Source organism: Cherax quadricarinatus, chromosome 23 (assembly GCF_038502225.1).
Source record: "Cherax quadricarinatus isolate ZL_2023a chromosome 23, ASM3850222v1, whole genome shotgun sequence".
NCBI lineage: Eukaryota > Metazoa > Arthropoda > Malacostraca > Decapoda > Parastacidae > Cherax > Cherax quadricarinatus.
Window position 1 is genome coordinate 6072196 of NC_091314.1, and position 20816 is coordinate 6093011.

At 40.3% G+C, this 20816-nt stretch overlaps 1 protein-coding gene across 2 annotated transcripts in view; it reads right to left on the bottom strand.

Moving 5' to 3' along the window:
- Positions 1-3760: 3760 nt before the first annotated feature.
- Positions 3761-20816, bottom strand: part of LOC128685775 (pneumococcal serine-rich repeat protein) — a 132086-nt gene continuing 115030 nt past the window's right edge. For both annotated transcript variants that reach the window (XM_070087802.1, XM_070087803.1), the window contains 3 exons: positions 16235-16369; positions 10214-10559; positions 3761-5964 (listed from right to left, as the gene is read on the bottom strand). In XM_070087802.1, coding sequence (XP_069943903.1) covers positions 4806-5964; positions 10214-10559; positions 16235-16369 — 1640 coding nt within the window. In that variant the 3' untranslated portion in view covers positions 3761-4805. The remainder of the gene's footprint in view (positions 5965-10213; positions 10560-16234; positions 16370-20816) is intronic.

A 20816-nucleotide genomic window follows, 5' to 3' on the forward strand; every position in this document is an offset into this window, starting at 1 on the left:
CATAATGTACACCTCTCACATTGCTATTGCATTGCACTCAACTTTTTTATAACTGCAAAGTTCAACATGGCGATGCTCCTCTGATTTTTAAGTATTGTCATTACAATCAAAACTAAATCCACAAGGTGATTTAAGTAGTTTTAATTTTTTTTTGGGGGGGGGCTATGTTTTTAGCTCCCTTTATAGGGAAGTGTCTGGACAGCTGTCTGGCTGGCCTGTCCCCTAGTGGGGCCCTAATGATGGGCGAGTTATAGGTCTACAAGTACCCAAAAAAATTATTGGCTGAGCATTCTAACAATTTACAGTGCCGGTACGATTATGGGGAAGCGCTAAACCCATAGCGATTATAAAGCATCTGTGGGGTTGGGGGAAGATGGAAGGTATTCAGGGAATTGGAGCACAGATACAACTCCCTAGATTAAGAGTCCCTCACCAGCATCAAGGAACCTCATTTGAGAAGCCTGCAATTGCCCAGAATGCCAATAAAAGCTCTGGGTCTCTAAGATGCATCTCAACCCGAGGTACCTGGGTTATGAAAATAGGAAGAAGAGCTAAATCTATAGAGGTCATACGGTGCATAAGGTATGATGGGTAATATGGTTCAATCCAAGGTGAAGACAACTTCAATTCCTCAGAACAAAAACCTCATTAGCATTATTATAATCACAACCAAGCACTAAACCCATAAGGGTCCCAAGGTGCTACCTCACTAGCATAAAAGAACCTTCCTTGATGGGCCCAAAATGTGAAACATTGTTCATCACTGTGAGAGGTATTTATTTCATAAGGGGAGAACTAAACCCATAAGAATCACTGAGAACCCTGGGAAACTGGAGGTAATCAAATTTTTTCTAGGGGAAAAAGGAGGGTACCTTAAGTTCTTTAGATAAAGAGCTCTTCACTAGCATCAAGGCATCTTCCTTGATGGAAGTATGAGAGGTATAGGTCAGTGTGGGCAGTCTCCCACTTGGTTTGGATGGGATGAAAGAGGGAAGGCCTTAGGACACTTGAAAAAAGTGATGCTCAGTTGCTAGAAGACAAACAGAATATCTCTACTTTTTTCACCCACAATAATAAGGAAGAGGTGCCAAAACATTAACAGCAGGAAGGATGGGATCACCAGGCTGGGATGCTGATTTTATTGTACGATTGCATTTCAGTTTAGAAGAATACCCTGCATTTCCCCAGTTGTAGGAGGGTTTAAGGAGATGCATCATTAAGAGTTGAACTGTCTCTGGAGGCAGGGAAAGAGGGTGCAAGTGAGGTATGGGTGAAAAAAAGGGTAGGCACATTGGCGGTTTCAAACGGAGTCTGTGTCGGCACAACCAGCTTCTCACATCTGGGGTGGAAAGGGAAGTGCGGGGTGACATATTTATGCAATATATACAGCATTAGTTAAGACTTGGGTACATATTGTATTAGGTCAGAGCATGGAGACTGTGTAGGAATGATATTGTTGTAGCAAGGTCTTGGGTTGACAGCTTGTAGATTATTATAATCAAAAAGAAGCGCTAAACCACAAGGGCTATATAGCACGACAACTTGTAGAGGTCTTTGGAGATTGGGGTGGATAGCTTTAAGGATTTGGACATGCCCTTCCCTCCCTTGGATCAAACCTGAATTCCTTCCATGTCCTAAGTGCTATGTAACCCCTACAGGTTTAGCTCTTTCCCTCAAAAAAAAAAAAATAGCATAAAGGGAAGGACGTCTAACAAATGAGATCAAGAGACTCTTTCCTGTGACAAGGAACCCCCTTTAAATGGGAGGGCTTCTTTAAGACCATTTATATTCAACATAGACCCATAATGGCATTCATGAAACAAATGTTCACTCTGATGTGTACTTGTCCCACCAATGGGCCACATTTCTAGGGGTGGGTCCAACTAACAAGAGTAAATACACAAGTCCTTGAGTTTCCACACGTGGGAATTATTATAATCAAAACCAAGCACTAAACCCACAAGGGTCATACAGCAACATGGGAAGAATGAGATTTCTCAGTCAAAACCCCAAATTTATTGAAATCCTTTAACCACGTCAGCCATTTCCTAAGGTAGGGTGTACCCAAAAAAGTGAATGCAATCCAAATACATTCCAGAGGAATCACTAAACCCCCAAGTCACAGAGCAGCTGGGAAACAGGAGTTTATCAGGTTAGACCCATGGGAAGAGAAAGTACTTCCAATTATTATTATTATAATCAAAAAGAAGCGCTAAGCCACAAGGGCTATACAGCTCCAATTCTTTAAAATATCCTTTAGCATCTTTAAGGCACTCCTTCAGAGGGTCATATACACAACAAAGTTGTAATAACACAATTGCAAACAAATCACATGAGCAGTGATAGTACCTATGGCAGGAAGTCCTAAAACTCCTAGTCCAGTGCACTAACCACTGGCCAAGTTTAGAGCCACTCCTTCATTCATCCATGCAGCTGTGTCATGCCTTTGAAGGGACTTGAGCAAGAGTATGTCACAGCCACGCTGGCATGAGATTCATCTGTAAAAGCCTGCATTTGTGGTCAAAGTAGTGACCTATGCTCACTTCCCTATAGTACATTATAATAATGAAGGGGGAGCACTAAACCTGTAGGATTATGCAGTGCACATGGAGGGGATGTGGAAGGTATTCAAGCTTAATTCAGGGAACTGGTCCCTATTGTATACAGAAATATACCTAGTTGGATAAATCTTATTACAGCCAGCTGGCCCAGTGGCTAGCACACTGGCCTGGGAGTTTTAGGTCTGCCCTGCCATGGGTTTGAGTCCCACCCATTCTGTGATTTGGTCATATACATCATGACAAAAATATCAGTCTTCAATCATCCATAATAGTTTTACTATTTTTTTTTAAACACAGCTGTCTCCCACCAAGACAGGGTGACCCAAAGAAACACTTTCATCCCTCATTCACACACAATCATTGCCTTTGCAGAGGCGCCCAGATACGACATTTTAAATGTCACTCCAAACAGCCAATAACCCAAACCTCTCCTTTAAAGTGCAGGCATTGTACTTCCCACAAAATGCACCACACAAAAATACACCAAACCTGTGGGTCACAAGAAAAACGAGTGTGGAGGGCGTTCATGTGCTAAAAAGGAGTCATTATGTCACAAGTACAGTAACAGTAGTCTAGCAACATTATTATTATAATCGTGGGGGGAGTGCTAAACCCGTAGGATTATACAGCGCATTTGGGGGGGATATGGAAGGTATTCAGGCTCAATTCAGGGAACCAGAACACAGATCCAATTCCCTAGATCAAGAGCCCCTCACCAGCATCAAGGAACTTCCCTTGAGGTGTCCACAACAATAGAAACATCCTACATGAATAAATATACAGATACATGTATATCATTGGAACAATATCTACCATGAAATACATTCGTCAAATACAACCATCTCAGAAACCACAAATATCAGTTGTCCAACACAGTCGGTAGCCTTAAAAACATAATTTCACAAAGTTACAAAAATAGGTCTTTTATTTTTTTTGAAGACAATTTGCAACTTGAAAAAACAAAAAAAAAGGCTTAACAGTACAAACTAGTTAGTGAAACATTTTAGCAAACAAAATATAGCATTAAAGATGGGACACCAAGTACAGCTGCTGTCCTGTACCACCACAATACTACATTCAAACTAACAAAATTTCATCCATTTATTATTTACTCCCTAGTCTCTTAATGCTTCAATTTTATTCCAAGGTTTTGAGATGATTATGCTAATGGGATGAACTAGAATAAGAAGCAACACAAGTATAAATGCACAATCTTTATTAAAATAAATTTGGAGTTATATAAAATAGTTGAGCAATACAGTATATAACTTTCTTTCTTTCTTTCAACACACCGGCCGTATCCCACCGAGGCGGGGTGGCCCAAAAGGAGAAATGAAAGTAAAAGGAGAAACGAAAGTTTCTCCTTTTACATTTAGTAATATATATGAGAAGGGGTTACTAGCCCCTTGCTCCCAGCATTTTAGTTGCCTCTTACAACACACATGGCTTACGGAGGAAGAATACAGTATATAACTGTCTTAATATATTTAAAAAACAAAAAGAGTAAATCCAAATAGATTACTCAGCACTTGATATATAGATGCAAGGGAATGTAGTACATTAAAACTACTTGGCCACAAGCAGCTTTACTCATATTAACAAAATACAACAAAAAAAATTTCTTAGTGATTTAGCATGGCATATAAAGCATATGGCATATAATGTACATAAAAATGCCCCTATTATTTTATTACATTGGTTAAAACAATTTATCCCAGTTTTTATCCAGTTGATACACAGACAACTATATATCGGTTTGAGCTAAAACTGATGAATGACTAACCCGAGAAAAAACTTTTGAAGGCAACATTATATAAAGTTCTGAGTGGAAAGTTCAACATTCTCCAAACTTTAATTAAACACCTTATTTTAATTTATAAACCAATTAACTTATAAATTAATCTATGTATAACTTGACAATGTATAACTCAAAAATTCCACGGGAAAGTGGAAAAAGAATCCTTCCTCCATTAGAGGTGACCAAAATGCCACGAGCAAGGGGATAGTAACCCCTTCTCCTTTATAAATTACTAAATGTAAAAAGATGAAAAACTTTTTCGGGTCACTTTGCTTCGGTTGAAGATAACTTTTTTTTTTTTTTTTAACACGCCAGCCGTTTCCCATTGAGACAGAGTGACCTATAAAAAAAAACGAAACACCTCTTATGATACGCATGGCTTACAGGAAGATTTCTTTTCCACTTCCCCGTGGAGATAAAAATATACTGATTTAAGGGAAAGAACATTATTTATTTTCCAAGACCATACTAAGATGTTTTGAAGATACAGCCAAAAATATTTTATTTGTATCCTCAGCTTGGACATTTGTAACACCTTCATATGCAAGAGCATTTTTGATGAACTGAACAATGAAAGTAACATCCTTCCCCAATGTGGCCCTTGCCACTTTATCAATATCAACACCATGATATGGTCTTTCTGAAGTTTGTGAACTTATAGCAACATCCTTCAAAATATCAGCACCATGATATGGTTTCTCTGCAGTTTGTGAACTTGCAGTAGCATGCTCTAACAACTCCGCAGCATGAATGCTACCTTTCAGTAACTTTTCTCGAAATCTGCCTGTAGAAGCCTCACCAAGAGATTTCAACTTTTCTGAAGCCATCTTGATAAGTAAAGCATTATCATCATCAGTAAGCACCTCACACATTTTTTGTGAATCTCTCTCAAGGTTTTTGACTTTATTAATTATGAGCCTAAAGGCAGGACCAAGGAGACCTAATGGCTCACAGAGCTCTAAGAGCGAATCTAAATTATTATACAAAGAAAATTGTTTGGTTAATATTTTCACACTTTGTCCAGTTCCTAAATCACATTTATGCTCAGAAATACTAACCACAGGCAATATTTGATGTAGCATTGACAAACTTTCAGTAGTTTGCAAAGGTGTGCCAACAGAACTCTGTCTAAATCTACTAAATTCAGCTTGTGAGTTAATAAATTTGGTTAATGACATTTTCTTTTGACCTGTTAACGTTTGTACAGAGAACTCTGAAGATTTATAAGATGAAGTGCTAGGGCCAGCCTCATAACTATATGCATCCTCCTTACAGTTCTTGATTTTACGTAACCCAGTACATTCATTCTTCTTGGCTGCTACTGCATTAAACTGTTCTAATAACTTTACTCTCTTCTTGTTCAATTTTTCTTCAAGCTCCTTAGTCACAGTCTGCTTCCAAAACTCCTTCCACAATTCTTGACAATGCTGCAAGTTTTCATTCCCTGCGTACATCTTTTGATATTTCTCTTTGAAGATTGTATATTTAGCTGCATACTGAGGGTGAGCCTCTGGCACTGATGTGAAAGTTTGGCAGTGTATTTGGTGATCTTTCTTCAAGTCCTCCTCTGCACTCAAAAAGAGTCTCTTCATTTCAGGATCAAAGCTGGAAAAATACATATATCTATATATAAATCCTAAAAGCATTCACACCCAAACTTATTACAGTGGACCCCCCTTAACAGATATGAACCAGAAGAATGAATCATTAAATGAATTGCATTTTCATATAAATGCCCACATTGGATCTAGAGATGGAAACTGAAAATAATATTCCGTATTTAATTAACATTAATTTTTTCATTGATGAAATTTTAATGTACTCACCAGAGATGGGTCTATTATTTAGCAGAGGCATAATGATTTTATACAAATTATTTTAAGAGTACACAACAAAAAATCTTAGAAAAATATCAATAGCATAGGTCAGGAAACATTACACATTTTTGTTATTGTTGGGATGAGGGGTTGACAGCCCCTAGGCAATGATCTGTTGAAATGAAAAGTTACGAAGACCTACGGACAAGTGTAACTTTTCAATCCAACAGAAATGGAGTCCAGTCCCTGGACCCATTATGTACCTCTGTAATCTTTTGACTACTGCCCACAAAATGGGTATGGGGTGCATAATAAAGATACTGAACTAACAACTAACAGAACTGACTAAGGACCTCAACCAACACCTTATACAGAGGGACTTTGATGACCTTCTTGCAGTATGTGACATGAGAAACTTTGTTGATTTCCCTACTCACATCTCTGGCTCCTCCCTTGATCCAGTAGTGAGTGATCTGGCAGAAGGTATAGTCCCTTGTCAACCCCTCGGCTACATTGGATCATCTGACCACAAGGCTGTTTTTACGACACTTAAGATCCCAACAGAACGAGGTGAGGAGTCACACGCACAACCTGGCTATGGGAAAGAGGTAATTGGCCAGCCCTTTGCTCTGAGCTCGCCACCACTGATTGGAATGCTCTTCTCCAAGGGGATATTGACAACCAAGTGAAAACCTTCACTGGACACATCCTTAATCTACAACAAGAACACATTCCTCACCAGCAATATGTGACAAAGCCTACAGATCAGCCTTGGTTTGGCTTTCATTGTAGAGAGGTTGCTACTGCTAAGTACAAAGCATGGCAAAGGTATAAGAGACATCCTACCACCTATAACAGGAACTTGCACAGGCAAGCCTGTAGGCATATGGGTGATGTTCAAAAGTGGGCCATTGCTAAATGGGAGGTGGACACAAAAAGAAAGCTAGCATCAGGTAGGGTAGGCTCCAAAACCTGGTGGTCCCTGGTCAAGGACAGACAAGGTTATCTGCCTGATGAACTTATTCCACCTCTAAATCGACAGGATGGGACCACCTCTACTAGTAATCAAGAGAAGGTGGACCTCTTTGCCGAACACTTTGCTACGAAAATGCAAGTTCCTGATCCAGCAAGGGACCCTCCTTGGCTAGCTGCAAGAACTGTGTCAAAACTGTCAGTGTTGACAATAAGGCAGGAGGAGGTGCATTTCCTTCTTAAATCGCTTGACCAAGAAAAGGCTGTGGGCCCAGACAAGCTGAGCCCAAGATTGCTGAGATGATGTGCAGACCAGCTAGCAACACCTCTAACTCACATCTTTCAGCACTGCCTAGTAGTGTAAATGGCCCTCTCTGTGGAAAGAGGCAAATGTAGTCCGTTCACAAAAAGAAGAGCAGAGCAGAAATCAGCAACTACAGACCAGTGTCACTCCTGTCAATCACTGCTAAGATCCTTGAGACAATAATCTCAAGACAAATGACAGTTTTTTGACTACCACTCACTACTTTGTGATCGTCAATATGGCTTCAGGAAAGGTTACTCTGCTGCTGATCTGTTGTTAAACTTCTCCACTAAGTGGCACCAGTCACTGGACGAATCCAAAGTCAGCTGTGTGGTAGCACTGGACATTGCTGATGCTTTCGATTGGGTGTGGCACCAAGGCCTCTTAGCAAAACTTCAAGCACTGGGAATTGCAGGCTCTACGCTATGTCTCCTCAGTGATTACCTTCACGGTAGATCTCTAAGGGTAGTTCTCAATGGAACGGAATCAGCAAGACATCCTATTGGGGCAAGTGTTCCACAAGGAAGCGTGCTGGGACCATTGTTATGGAATGTCTACTTCAATGACCTTCTTCATTTCATCCCAGAATCCCATACATATGCAGATTACTGTACACTGACATTCACCTATCCAAGAGAAGAAATGCCAGCTGCTCTAAGCTACATCAATCACCAGCTAAGAGCTATATCAGCTTGGGGAAATAGATGGCATGTAACATTTGCACCTGAGAAAATGCAAATGATGATGGTCTCTAGGCACCATGATGGTAATGCTGGTGCAGTAGTAAAGATGAATGGGAGGGTGTTGGCACCTGGAGAAGAAGTTGATATCCTTGGGGTGAAATTTGACTCCAAACTAACCATGAAGAACCATGTTGTAAATCTTGCAAACAAGGCAACCAGGAAGCTTAAAGCACTTCGCCGTATCTCGCATCTCCTTGACAGTAGGGGTTGCAAGATTCTGTACGAGGCACAAGTACGCTCACACCTTGAGCATGCTCCACTTTCTTGGTTTGCCTGCCCCCCTCTCATCTGCGACTGCTTGACAGAGTAGAGAACAGAGCAAGACGTCTCATCTCTCACCTGGACCCATCCTGGATAGATCTGTCATTTCAGCAGAGCCTTCAACATAGGAGGGATGTGGGTGGCCTTACTGTTATGTACAAGGCCAATATTGTCAAAGTACCACACTTGGATCCACTTCGAGGACAGCGTGAAACAAGCTTTTATGCCACAAGACGGGCAGAAAGCAGCAACTTCACTCTAGCTGTACCCTTCTGTAGACAGCCTGTACTGTCTGCACAGACAGCCTATGCTGTCTGCCAGCTTCACTCCATCTGAGATCATATATACCCAGGATGACACGAGTAAGGAACACATTCGTACAGCATAATGATGTCAACGAGATAGTCAGTTGATCAAATGAAAATGCTGGCCCACAGATGGCTCCAACTACATCCTGTTCCCTACTTGTATGTCTCATAACAATAAAAATGCTTTCAAATGAGCTGATGTAGGTAACAGCTCTTAGCTTGCCAATAAAGTTAGAAATCCTTAACCTGTAAATAGCTTGTCAATAAAGCTAGGGATCCTTAACCTAACCTTGTCAAACCCTGTGTAAAAAAAAAAAAAACCACTAAACATGTTTTTGTTATTTTTAGATTGACATTTCCCAACTTTCTCCTAGTATTTTGACATCTTTTTTGTTTGTGTCTTGCACTCATACAATGGGGTATAATGCCACTACTCTACTGAGCAGTGGACCCATCTCTGGTGAAGAGAGGAAGAAATGGTGGAATGTATAGTATGCAATATGATATTGCTTCTCCATGAGAAACAAAACTTGTCACTCCCATTAGTAAACAATGTATGTACAATAAACTTGCATTTTGCGATATTACATATTGCCTTTTTGCCATATCATGACTACAATTTTGTTCCCATGATTCTCTTTGTGCAAAATTGACTGCTTGACTCATGAAATTACAATGACATGATTGTAAACAACTTGCTGTACAAACAGTTTGAACACATGGTCAGCCAGTCCTAAACCTAGAAGACCATTTCTAATACAGTAGAACCTCGGTTTTCGTATGCCCTAGTTGGAGAAAATTCTCTATATTTTTATGTCTGGAACGGATTAATTGGTTCCGTTCCAGGCACCCAAAAATATTAACAAAAAAATACATTTTATAGAGATTTTTCTCCAACTACGGCATACGAGAACTGAGGTTCCACTATACAGTGAACAGCACACTGGCCTGCTAGTTTTTGGACTGGCTTGCCATGGGTTTCAACTTTCCATTTGGTAAGTTAATCGACTCTGTGTTCATGACGTAAAGCTTGGGGGAAAAATATGTTTTGCATGACACTGGGCTTTAATGCAAGGTGGGAGATTTTCCTTCTGTGCCATATACAGTGGTCCCTCGTTTATCGTCTTTAATCCATTCCTGGAAGTGCGACGATTATCGAAAAAGACGATTTTCGAATCAATTTTCCCCATTAGAAACAAGTTTTAAGGAAGGTATGGCATATAATAAGCAATTCTGAATTTAAAACATGAAGAGCTGCAAAGCTGCAAGTTCCTTCATTAAGCAATCTTGGAGTACTTAAAAATATATGAATAAAATAAATCAAAGTAAACCTTTGTTAATAAGACAATGCAGTAGATTTTCATGCAAGATAAAGACAAATACACTTAACAGACAATGCTTACATCAATAAATTAATTTATATATAGAATATTGCTTTAAATAACATACCAGCTAATCTTTGACTTGGTTAAATCATCAACATCTGACATAGAAGACTCGAATGACTCTGATGATGAGGATGATGATGATGATGAGTAGCATCTTCTTCGTTTACAGGATTCATCCCGAAATGTTGACGACAGAGATGAGCTGCTGCTCTGTTGCTGGGGCTTCTCAGTTGAGGTTAACTGGTGACGATCTTTCACGTTGGTCTTTCTTGAGGACTGTTCAGTTGGCAACAAACTTCTGTTTTTAACAGAGTTGTCTGACTTGTGAGATCTCTTCCTCCTTGTATACTTTACTCCCTGTGAATGTTGCTTCTTTGCATCATGTATATGAGCAGCTTTCTCTGTTTCTGTGGCAAATCATGAATATATCAGCATATATCACTAAAAATTAACAGTGATAAAATAATACTTCACAAACTTATACATCCTTACTAAAACTAAGTAATATTAATAAAGACTTAGAATTATTTTCTTCTCTATCATATACAGGAGGTCTCCAAGTTATATCCACACTTCCAAGGTCAAAAATAGCATTTAAAAAAATTTATGAACAATGTCATTCCATTACTGAGTGGGAGAGACATGATGACTTGTGTCCTTGACCACTACATATTAGCTTTACATTTATTTTACAAGATCAACAGAAACCACCATAACTTGATCAAATGCAGAACAAACAGATTTTGCAATACAAAAACATGTAAAACAAATATACTGGTTTGTAATTTAGCATCTCATATCTACAGCCCTTCTTGAATAACAGAATTAACATTCAACATCTTCCTGTCTTGCAGGAAAGAGGGTAGATATATACAATCTGAAAAACACTCAGCCAAAATTTCATTTATCACCAAGTTAAAATGCAAGCCTCCATTCACAATCAGAGCAAAAATACATACACATTCCTTACAATATAAAAATTACGAGTTCAACTGAAATGTTCTCAGAGCAGAGAGATTGATGAGATGATTTTGTCATTTAGATAGGACATTGCAGGTGTGAAGCAGGTTTTGAAACGTAAGGAAGCTTGAATATCCAGGATGCATGTAAAGGTATATTAGATTAGCAAATGGAAATAAGTGTTTTTTGGATGTAATGTGCTGTTTGTGTGTGAAAAAGTCACCTTCTATGAAGGAATTCAGGGAAACCAGTCAGCCCAAGTTCTGGAAGTGGGAAATGAAGTGCCTGAACTCTGGGATAGGTAGCAATGTGATGAAAATGGTTTTGAAAACTGACAAGTTGAAGAATGAGACTTGTGCAACATTTGGGAATCTTTATTGTGGAAACGTTTTGCCAGCCAATGGCTTCTTCAGTCCAATACCAAGAATAAGGAGTATGAGGTAATCAGTCCCTCAGAATGGAGTTGATTTGTTCGGCCTACTACAGGCAGATATACTTTTGATATACCTTTGAAGAATTTTGAAGAGTTTCACTATTCTCGGAGCCCAGCCATGAGCCAGACTCGTCTGGTGCTTGCCTGGTCAACCAGGATGTTGTTACTGGAGGCCTGCTGCCCCACATATCCATCACAGCCTGGTTGATCTGGCACCTGGTGAAGATACTTGTCCAGAAGGCTTCTATATTTGTTCCAGCTGTGTTTCTGATATCTTCTGGTAAGATGTTGAAGTCTGGGACCCTGAATGTTGATAGTGTTCCCTTATTGTCCCTACCACACCCCTGCTACTCACTGGGTTTATTTTACACTTCCTCCCATCTCTCTCACTCCAGTATGTTATGGCAGTGTGCAGAATTGGTACCAGGCCCTCAAATACTTTCCAGGTATATATTATCATGTATCTCTCTCTCCTCTGCTCCAATGAGTACATGTTCAAGACTAGAAGGCATTCCCAGTAATTTAGGTGCCTTACTGGCTCAATGTGAGCCATGAACAATCTCTGTATTTGTTCCAACTCTGATTATCTCCTGCCTTGAATGGTGCTGTCAGCATTGAGCAATATTTTAAATGAGGAAACACTAGCGATTTGAAGAGTGTCACCATCAGCATCACTTCCCTTGTTTTGAAAGTTCTCAATACCCACCCCATCATCTTCCTGGCTGTCGTGATCTTTGTCTTATGGTCTTTAAAAAAAAAGGTCAGCTGACAAATTATTCCCAGGTCTTTTATGTGCTCCTTTCATTCTATTTGGTGACCCTCTTGAGTTTTGTATATTGTGTTCTTTTTTGAGTTCTTCATTCTTTCCATACCTAAGCAGTTGGAACTTATCATCATTGAATGTCATGCTGTTCTTCACTGCTCACTGGAAAACCCTATTCATGTCTTCCTGTAATTTTTCAGTGACCTCTACAGTAGTGACTTTCATGCTTATTGTAGTATTATCTGCAAATGATGATACAAAAGTGTGACAGGTGTTTTATCTATGTCTGCTATGAGGATGAAACAGCAGAGGTGCCAGGACAGTGCCATGGGGCACTGAGCATTTCACCTCACTGATGCTGCTGGATCTTGATCATCTCACACACATCTTTTACCATTCTGCTCTGTACTGGACTGAAGAAGTCACTGGCTGGTGAATCGTTTCCTCAATATAGATTTTCAAATGTTGCTAAAGTGTCTCATTCTTTAACTCATAGATGCCAATGTTGAATTTTGATAAATCACTGGAAATGTGATATCCATGCTCTAGAAAAACAGCTAGGAAATTAGCAATGGTGATTTTTTTTTATCTTTGGATAACCTGGCAAATTTATTCTATAAAAAAGACATTTACTAAAAAAGAGAAGAAGAAAAACTTTATAAAACTGGGATGCTTGAATGTGCGTGGATGTAGTGCGGATGACAAGAAACAGATGATTGCTGATGTTATGAATGAAAAGAAGTTGGATGTCCTGGCCCTAAGCGAAACAAAGCTGAAGGGGGTAGGGGAGTTTCAGTAAGGGGAAATAAATGGGATTAAATCTGGAGTATCTGAGAGAGTTAGAGCAAAGGAAGGGGTAGCAGTAATGTTGAATGATCAGTTATCGAAGGAGAAAAGAGAATATGAATGTGTAAATTCAAGAATTATGTGGATTAAAGTAAAGGTTGGATGCGAGAAGTGGGTCATAATAAGCATGTATGCACCTGGAGAAGAGAGGAATGCAGAGGAGAGAGAGAGATTTTGGGAGATGTTAAGTGAATGTATAGGAGCCTTTGAACCAAGTGAGAGAGTAATTGTGGTAGGGGACCTGAATGCTAAAGTAGGAGAAACTTTTAGAGAGGGTGTGGTAGGTAAGTTTGGGGTGCCAGGTGTAAATGATAATGGGAGCCCTTTGATTGAACTTTGTATAGAAAGGGGTTTAGTTATAGGTAATACATATTTTAAGAAAAAGAGGATAAATAAGTATACAAGATATGATGTAGGGCGAAATGACAGTAGTTTGTTGGATTATGTATTGGTAGATAAAAGACTGTTGAGTAGACTTCAGGATGTACATGTTTATAGAGGGGCCACAGATATATCAGATCACTTTCTAGTTGTAGCTACACTGAGAGTAAAAGGTAGATGGGATACAAGGAGAATAGAAGCATCAGGGAAGAGAGGTGAAGGTTTATAAACTAAAAGAGGAGGCAGTTAGGGTAAGATATAAACAGCTATTGGAGGATAGATGGGCTAATGAGAGCATAGGCAATGGGGTCGAAGAGGTATGGGGTAGGTTTAAAAATGTAGTGTGTGTTCAGCAGAAGTTTGTGGTTACAGGAAAGTGGGTGCGGGAGGGAAGAGGAGCGATTGGTGGAATGATGATGTAAAGAGAGTAGTAAAGGAGAAAAAGTTAGCATATGAGAAGTTTTTACAAAGTAGAAGTGATGCAAGGTGGGAAGAGTATATGGAGAAAAAGAGAGAGGTTAAGAGAGTGGTGAAGCAATGTAAAAAAAGAGCAAATGAGAGAGTGGGTGAGATGTTATTAACAAATTTTGTTGAAAATAAGAAAAAGTTTTGGAGTGAGATAAACAAGTTAAGGAAGCCTAGAGAACAAATGGATTTCTCAGTTAAAAATAGGAGAGGAGAGTTATTAAATGGAGAGTTAGAGGTTTTGGGAAGATGGATGGAATATTTTGAGGAATTGTTAAATGTTGATGAAGATAGGGAAGCTGTGATTTCGTGTATAGGGCAAGGAGGAACAACATCTTGTAGGAGTGAGGAAGAGCCAGTTGTGAGTGTGGGGGAAGTTCGTGAGGCAGTAGGTAAAATGAAAGGGGGTAAGGCAGCTGGGATTGATGGAATAAAGAAAGAAATGTTAAAAGCAGGTGGGGATATAGTTTTGGAGTGGTTGGTGCAATTATTTAATAAATGTATGGAAGAGGGTAAGGTACCTAGGGATTGGCAGAGAGCATGCATAGTTCCTTTGTATAAAGGCAAAGGGGATAAAAGAGAGTGCAAAAATTATAGGGGGAGAAGTCTGCTGAGTATACCTGGTAAAGTGTATGGTAGAGTTATTATTGAAAGAATTAAGAGTAAGACGGAGAATAGGATAGCAGATGAACAAGGAGGCTTTAGGAAAGGTAGGGGGTGTGTGGACCAGGTGTTTACAGTGAAACATATAAGTGAACAGTATTTAGATAAGGCTAAAGAGGTCTTTGTGGCATTTATGGATTTGGAAAAGGCGTATGACAGGGTGGATAGGGGGGCAATGTGGCAGATGTTGCAGGTGTATGGTGTAGGAGGTAGGTTACTGAAAGCAGTGAAGAGTTTTTACGAGGATAGTGAGGCTCAAGTTAGAGTATGTAGGAAAGAGGGAAATTATTTCCCAGTAAAAGTAGGCCTTAGACAAGGATGTGTGATGTCACCGTGGTTGTTTAATATATTTATAGATGGGGTTGTAAGAGAAGTAAATGCGAGGGTCTTGGCAAGAGGTGTGGAGTTAAAAGATAAAAAATCACACACAAAGTGGGAGTTGTCACAGCTGCTCTTTGCTGATGACACTGTGCTCTTGGGAGATTCTGAAGAGAAGTTGCAGAGATTGGTGGATGAATTTGGTAGGGTGTGCAAAAGAAGAAAATTAAAGGTGAATACAGGAAAGAGTAAGGTTATGAGGATAACAAAAAGATTAGGTGATGAAAGATTGGATATCAGATTGGAGGGAGAGAGTATGGAGGAGGTGAATGTATTCAGATATTTGGGAGTGGACGTGTCAGCGGATGGGTCTATGAAAGATGAGGTGAATCATAGAATTGATGAGGGGAAAAGGGGAGTGGTGCACTTATGAGTCTGTGGAGACAAAGAACTTTGTCCTTGGAGGCAAAGAGGGGAATGTATGAGAGTATAGTTTTACCAACGCTCTTGTATGGGTGTGAAGCATGGGTGATGAATGTTGCAGCGAGGAGAAGGCTGGAGGCAGTGGAGATGTCATGTCTGAGGGCAATGTGTGGTGTGAATATAATGCAGAGAATTCGTAGTTTGGAAGTTAGGAGGAGGTGCGGGATTACCAAAACTGTTGTCCAGAGGGCTGAGGAAGGGTTGTTAAGGTGGTTCGGACATGTAGAGAGAATGGAGCGAAACAGAATGACTTCAAGAGTGTATCAGTCTGTAGTGGAAGGAAGGCGGAGTAGGGGTCGACCTAGGAAAAGTTGGAGGGAGGGGGTAAAGGAGGTTTTGTGTGCGAGGGGCTTGGACTTCCAGAAGGCATGCGTGAGCGTGTTTGATAGGAGTGAATGGAGACAAATGGTTTTTAATACTTGACGTGCTGTTGGAGTGTGAGCAAAGTAACATTTATGAAGGGGTTCAGGGAAACCGGCAGGCCGGACTTAGAGTCCTGGAGATGGGAAGTACAGTGCCTGCACTCTGAAGGAGGGGTGTTAATGTTGCAGTTTAAAAACTGTAGTGTAAAGCACCCTTCTGGCAAGACAGTGATGGAGTGAATGATGGTGAAAGTTTTTCTTTTTCGGGCCACCCTGCCTTGGTGGGAATCGGCCAGTATGATAATAAAATAAAATAAAAATAAAAAAATATTGCACGGCATTAATAGAATTCTATACAAAACTTATACATCATAACTCCCATCCACCCAAAAAATAACATGGTTCTACCTCTCATTTTCCTGAAGTATAGCTGCATTGCCTGTCCTTGCCTTGAAACCTTGACAAATTGAGTCTTCAGCAGAGCTGCTACAACCCCAACTTCATACTCATCAGACTTCTCTGTTACAACCACTTTATTCAAATCTGAAAAATTAATGGTCAACTTAAATTATACATCTGAAACCATACTGTTCTTGCAAGTGTTCATGAAGTAGCAGCAAGTGAGGATTTTATTAGGATCAAACTGGAGGTTAATATCCCAGGATAACCCAAGCCACCATGTGTTCATGCCTTGGTTGATAGTCCTCAGTTCACACACCGAGGATCCAGGGATCGATCCCAGCATGGGTGAAATGTTGGGCATGTATCCTTGCATCTGCTACCCCTGTTCACCTAGCAATAAGTAGGGACCTAAGTTGCCCAAAATGCTCTGCATAACCAGGGGCTTTCTATATACTATGCCAATAATGTCAGCTAGGTCTGTAATAATTGTATCATGTACTTGTTAAAATAATAATAATTATTATTATTAGTGTCTGGCTTATTTCCAAAATGTGACTCACAGCAGTTAGAACAAAAGGACATAAGAAAGAAGGAACACTGCAACAGACCTAGTGGCCCATGCAAGGCAGGTCCAAGTTTCCTACCGGCTTAAGCCAATGCCCCAACCTAGTCAAGTCAGGTCACATTCACTTAAGGAAGGAGCATGAGTTGACTAATATCAAAGTATAGATGCATCTATTTAAAGTCCAGGAGATTGAGACCAACACATTGAAAACCCCTTAAGGAAGGTGCCTTGATCCCAGTGAGGGGGGGGGGTTTCATGATTCAAGGAGTTGGACCTACATATATGTGTTCCCTTTTTTGGATTAAACCTTCTTGCTGCCCCTTTCCCCCATGAACCCTAAGGGTTTAATGCTCCCTTCATGAATGCAACAAAAAATCATTCTGAAGAGGATCAGGAGTTTTAGTTCAATACTCTCAAGAAGTCTAGCACCTGTAGCTTAACATCTTCAAAAGGCTGAGGAGCTACAGATCAACACACTCAAGTTGGCCAGGAACTGTAACAATCTGAACTGTCCTCTAACATACATCAGAGCTGAAGGTTGGAAGCTGACCATTGGAGCCATTCAGCAATTTTTTTTTTTTATCAACAAGTTGGCCGTCTCCCACCGAGGCAGGGTGACCCAAAATGAAAGAAAATCCCCAAAAAGAAAATACTTTTCATCATCATTCAACACTTTCACCTAACTCATACATTATCACTGTCTTTGCAGAGGTGCTCAGATACGACAGTTTAGAAGTCCCTCCAAACAGTCAATATCCCAGACCCCTCTAAAGTGCAGGCATTGCACTTCCCATTTCCAGGACTAAAGTCCGGCTAAATCTGTAATAACCAATTTCACTGAATCCCTTCAATAAATATTACCCTGTTCACACTCCAACAGTTCGTCAAGTCCCAAAAACCTTTCGTCTCCATTTACTCCTAACACACACACACACACACACAAGCTTGCTGGAAGTCCAAGCCCCTCACCCACAAAACCGCCTTTAACCCCTACCTCCAACTTTTTCGAGGACAATCCCTACCCCGCATTCCTTCCCTTACAGATTTATACGCTCTCCAAGTCATTCTACTTTGATCCATTCTCTCTAAATGACCAAACCACCTCAACAACCCCACTTCAGCCCTGTGACTAATGCTTTTAGTAACTCCACACTGCCTCCTAATTTCCACACTCCGAATTCTCTGCATAATATTTACACCACACATTGCCCTTACACAGGACATCACTGCCTCCAGCCAGCTCCTCGCTGCAACATTTGCAACCCAAGCTTCACACCCTTATAAGAGGGTTGGTACCACTATACTTTCATACATTCCCTTCTTTGCCTCCACAGATAACGTTTTTTGTCTCCACAGGTGCCTCGACGCACCACTCACCTTTCTCCTTCATCAATTTTATGGTTAACCTCATCATTCATAAACCCATCCACTGACAAGTCAACTCCCAAATATCTGAAAACATTCACTTCTTCCATACTCCCTCTCTCCAATGTGACATCCAATTTTTCTTTATCTAAATCATTTGATACCCTCATCACCTTACTCTTATCTATTTTTGTTGCAACCCCTGAATGGGTTACAATGTATATGATGTATATATATATATAATGTATATTACCTTTTGAACGAGTCTGAACAATCTCTAGTCCAGATGAACTGAACTTTGCTACTAGTGAACAAAGGGAGAGGTGTAGGTAGAGGTGTGTGTGTTGGCTTGCCTGTCACTTGACACGTGGCAATGTCGCACATGATCAGCTACTGTTTCCTTCATCTTTGGCCAAGTAAAATGTTTTGCCAGTTTACCGAGTGTCTTCTTGACACCCAAATGTCCTCCTATGGGAATATTGTGAGCAAAATCAATGGCTTGCTCACGAAATGTAACTGGTAACACTACGCGATGCTTGACTGTGGTGGAAACACTATCAGCTGACAACTTACATGTATTTTTCTCCATCAGTACACCGTTACTATAATAGTAACAATTATCGAGATCCTTTGCTTCACTCTCAGTAACTGCTATATCTCTCAGTCTTTCCAGTGACTGATCAACAAACTGATCCTTGATTAAATCATCATGAGTTAGAAATTTAACGTCAGTAGTGTCCTGACTAGGTTGATGACGCGGGGGAGTTGGTGTTAATGATCCGGGGCGCAGAACATCACTAAACAACATATTCAAGCCCAAATCATTGTCATCCACTAACTCAACAGGACACAGGGATGGTTGTTGAATCTTTGGCATAGCTCTAGTAATTGCGCCGAGAGGAAATAAAATAGGTTTCTCTCTACAAGCTTCAATGGCATAATTATCATCAGTGTTATTATTGATCACAAGTGGTTCTTTACATATACTAGCATGAAGGATATCGTTCCCTATCAACAAGTCCACCGACCTGATGGGAAATACACCACTGGATATACCAACTGAAATATAACCAGTATAATAGCTTGTTTCAATGTAAACTTTGTGCAGAGGTACTTTTATAACAGCCCCTCCATAGGCTTCTAACAATACATATATCTTGCAATAGGTACCATCAGTTATGGGCAGTACATCTTCAATAATAACGTGAGATAACTGCCAGTGTCTCTGAAAGTAATCATCTCAGATGTGATTTGTCAAATCCTACTTTACCTCTCAAAAAGTAAGGACTCATCGCTGAACGAATCTTTTCGTCAGATACACTTTCTGACGCTAGTCATCTGTTCTGAGTAATATTATCTAAAACAGAAGGATCAGAGGTATTACTAGGATTTTGGTGCCTTTGTTGCACGGAAGAGGATACGGCTTAGGTGGGGGCGCCAGCCACACGACTGTCTCTCGTATCTCTAACTTATAGCAATATTCTCTAGCAAGTCCTTTTCTGTTACAATATGTACATTTAACTTTCTTCTTCTCGATATCAGATTTCTGTCTAGCCACAGAGACAGATTCAGGGTTGTGAGTTTTCCTGGTAAAGGTACGAGAAGTTACAGTAGCAGGTACAACAGGCCGGCAATGAGCAGCTGATTTAGGTTGCCAACGTCTAGGACAATCTTTAGTTACCTTGTTTCTTTGCGTTTTAGTATGTACAAGTTTGTGAGAAATCTCGTAATTGTCTGCTAATGCTGCAGTTTCCAGAATATCCGAGGTAGTATGATCGATCAGATATTCTTGGATGTCAGCAGACATACAGTTGTTAAACTCTTCGTGAAATAACAACTGAACAAGGCTGTCGTAGTTGTTACCTTTCGCAGATCTACACCATCTCTCCTATGCAACTTTTTTCTCACGAGCAAACTCTACACAAGTTTGATCTTGTCGTCATTGTAACGTACGAAATGCACGTTGATAACTTACAGGTAACAAGTTATATGTCTCTAGAATAGTTTGCTTGACAGCGTCATAACTAATGTACTTGGCAAATGGTAAAGCAGCAGTACAAGTTTGAGCTCTTCCTGTCAAAGCTGTGTGCAACAAGGTAGCCCAGTGCTTACGTGGCCAGTTCATAGCACGTGCCTGGTTCTCAAACACATCAAAATAGGTGTCTAAGTCACTCTCAAAAAACTTAGGAACCATTGATGCAGCTTTCTGCACATTAAACGAGTCCTGTGATCTATCAGTCTGTTGTCTTCCAAGACGAATATTTTCTCTCTGGAAATCTTCTTCGTTCAATTTCCTCTGTGCCTCTATTTGTGCAGTCTGCAACATAATGAGGCGTTCAAACCTCTCAAACTGTTCCTGAGAGATAGGACCAGTGGGTAATGGAGGAGTAGGGAAATTAACGCGTCTTTCTGGATGGTCCTTAGGTCGGGCACCTCGTCCAACCGTCCCTAGAGTGTCTAATTCTGGTCTAGGATAAGTAGATACAGGTGTAGCATACATGGTACTAGTATGAGGCTGAGTCATACTACCAGCTACACTCTGTACTATTGTGTTAGTTAGGCGAGAAGGCGTGAGCGAGAACTGAGCTACACTAGGCTCAGACACTTCTGCCGTAGTTGCTCTTTCTTCTATGTCATCAAAAAGATTCATACTTTCTA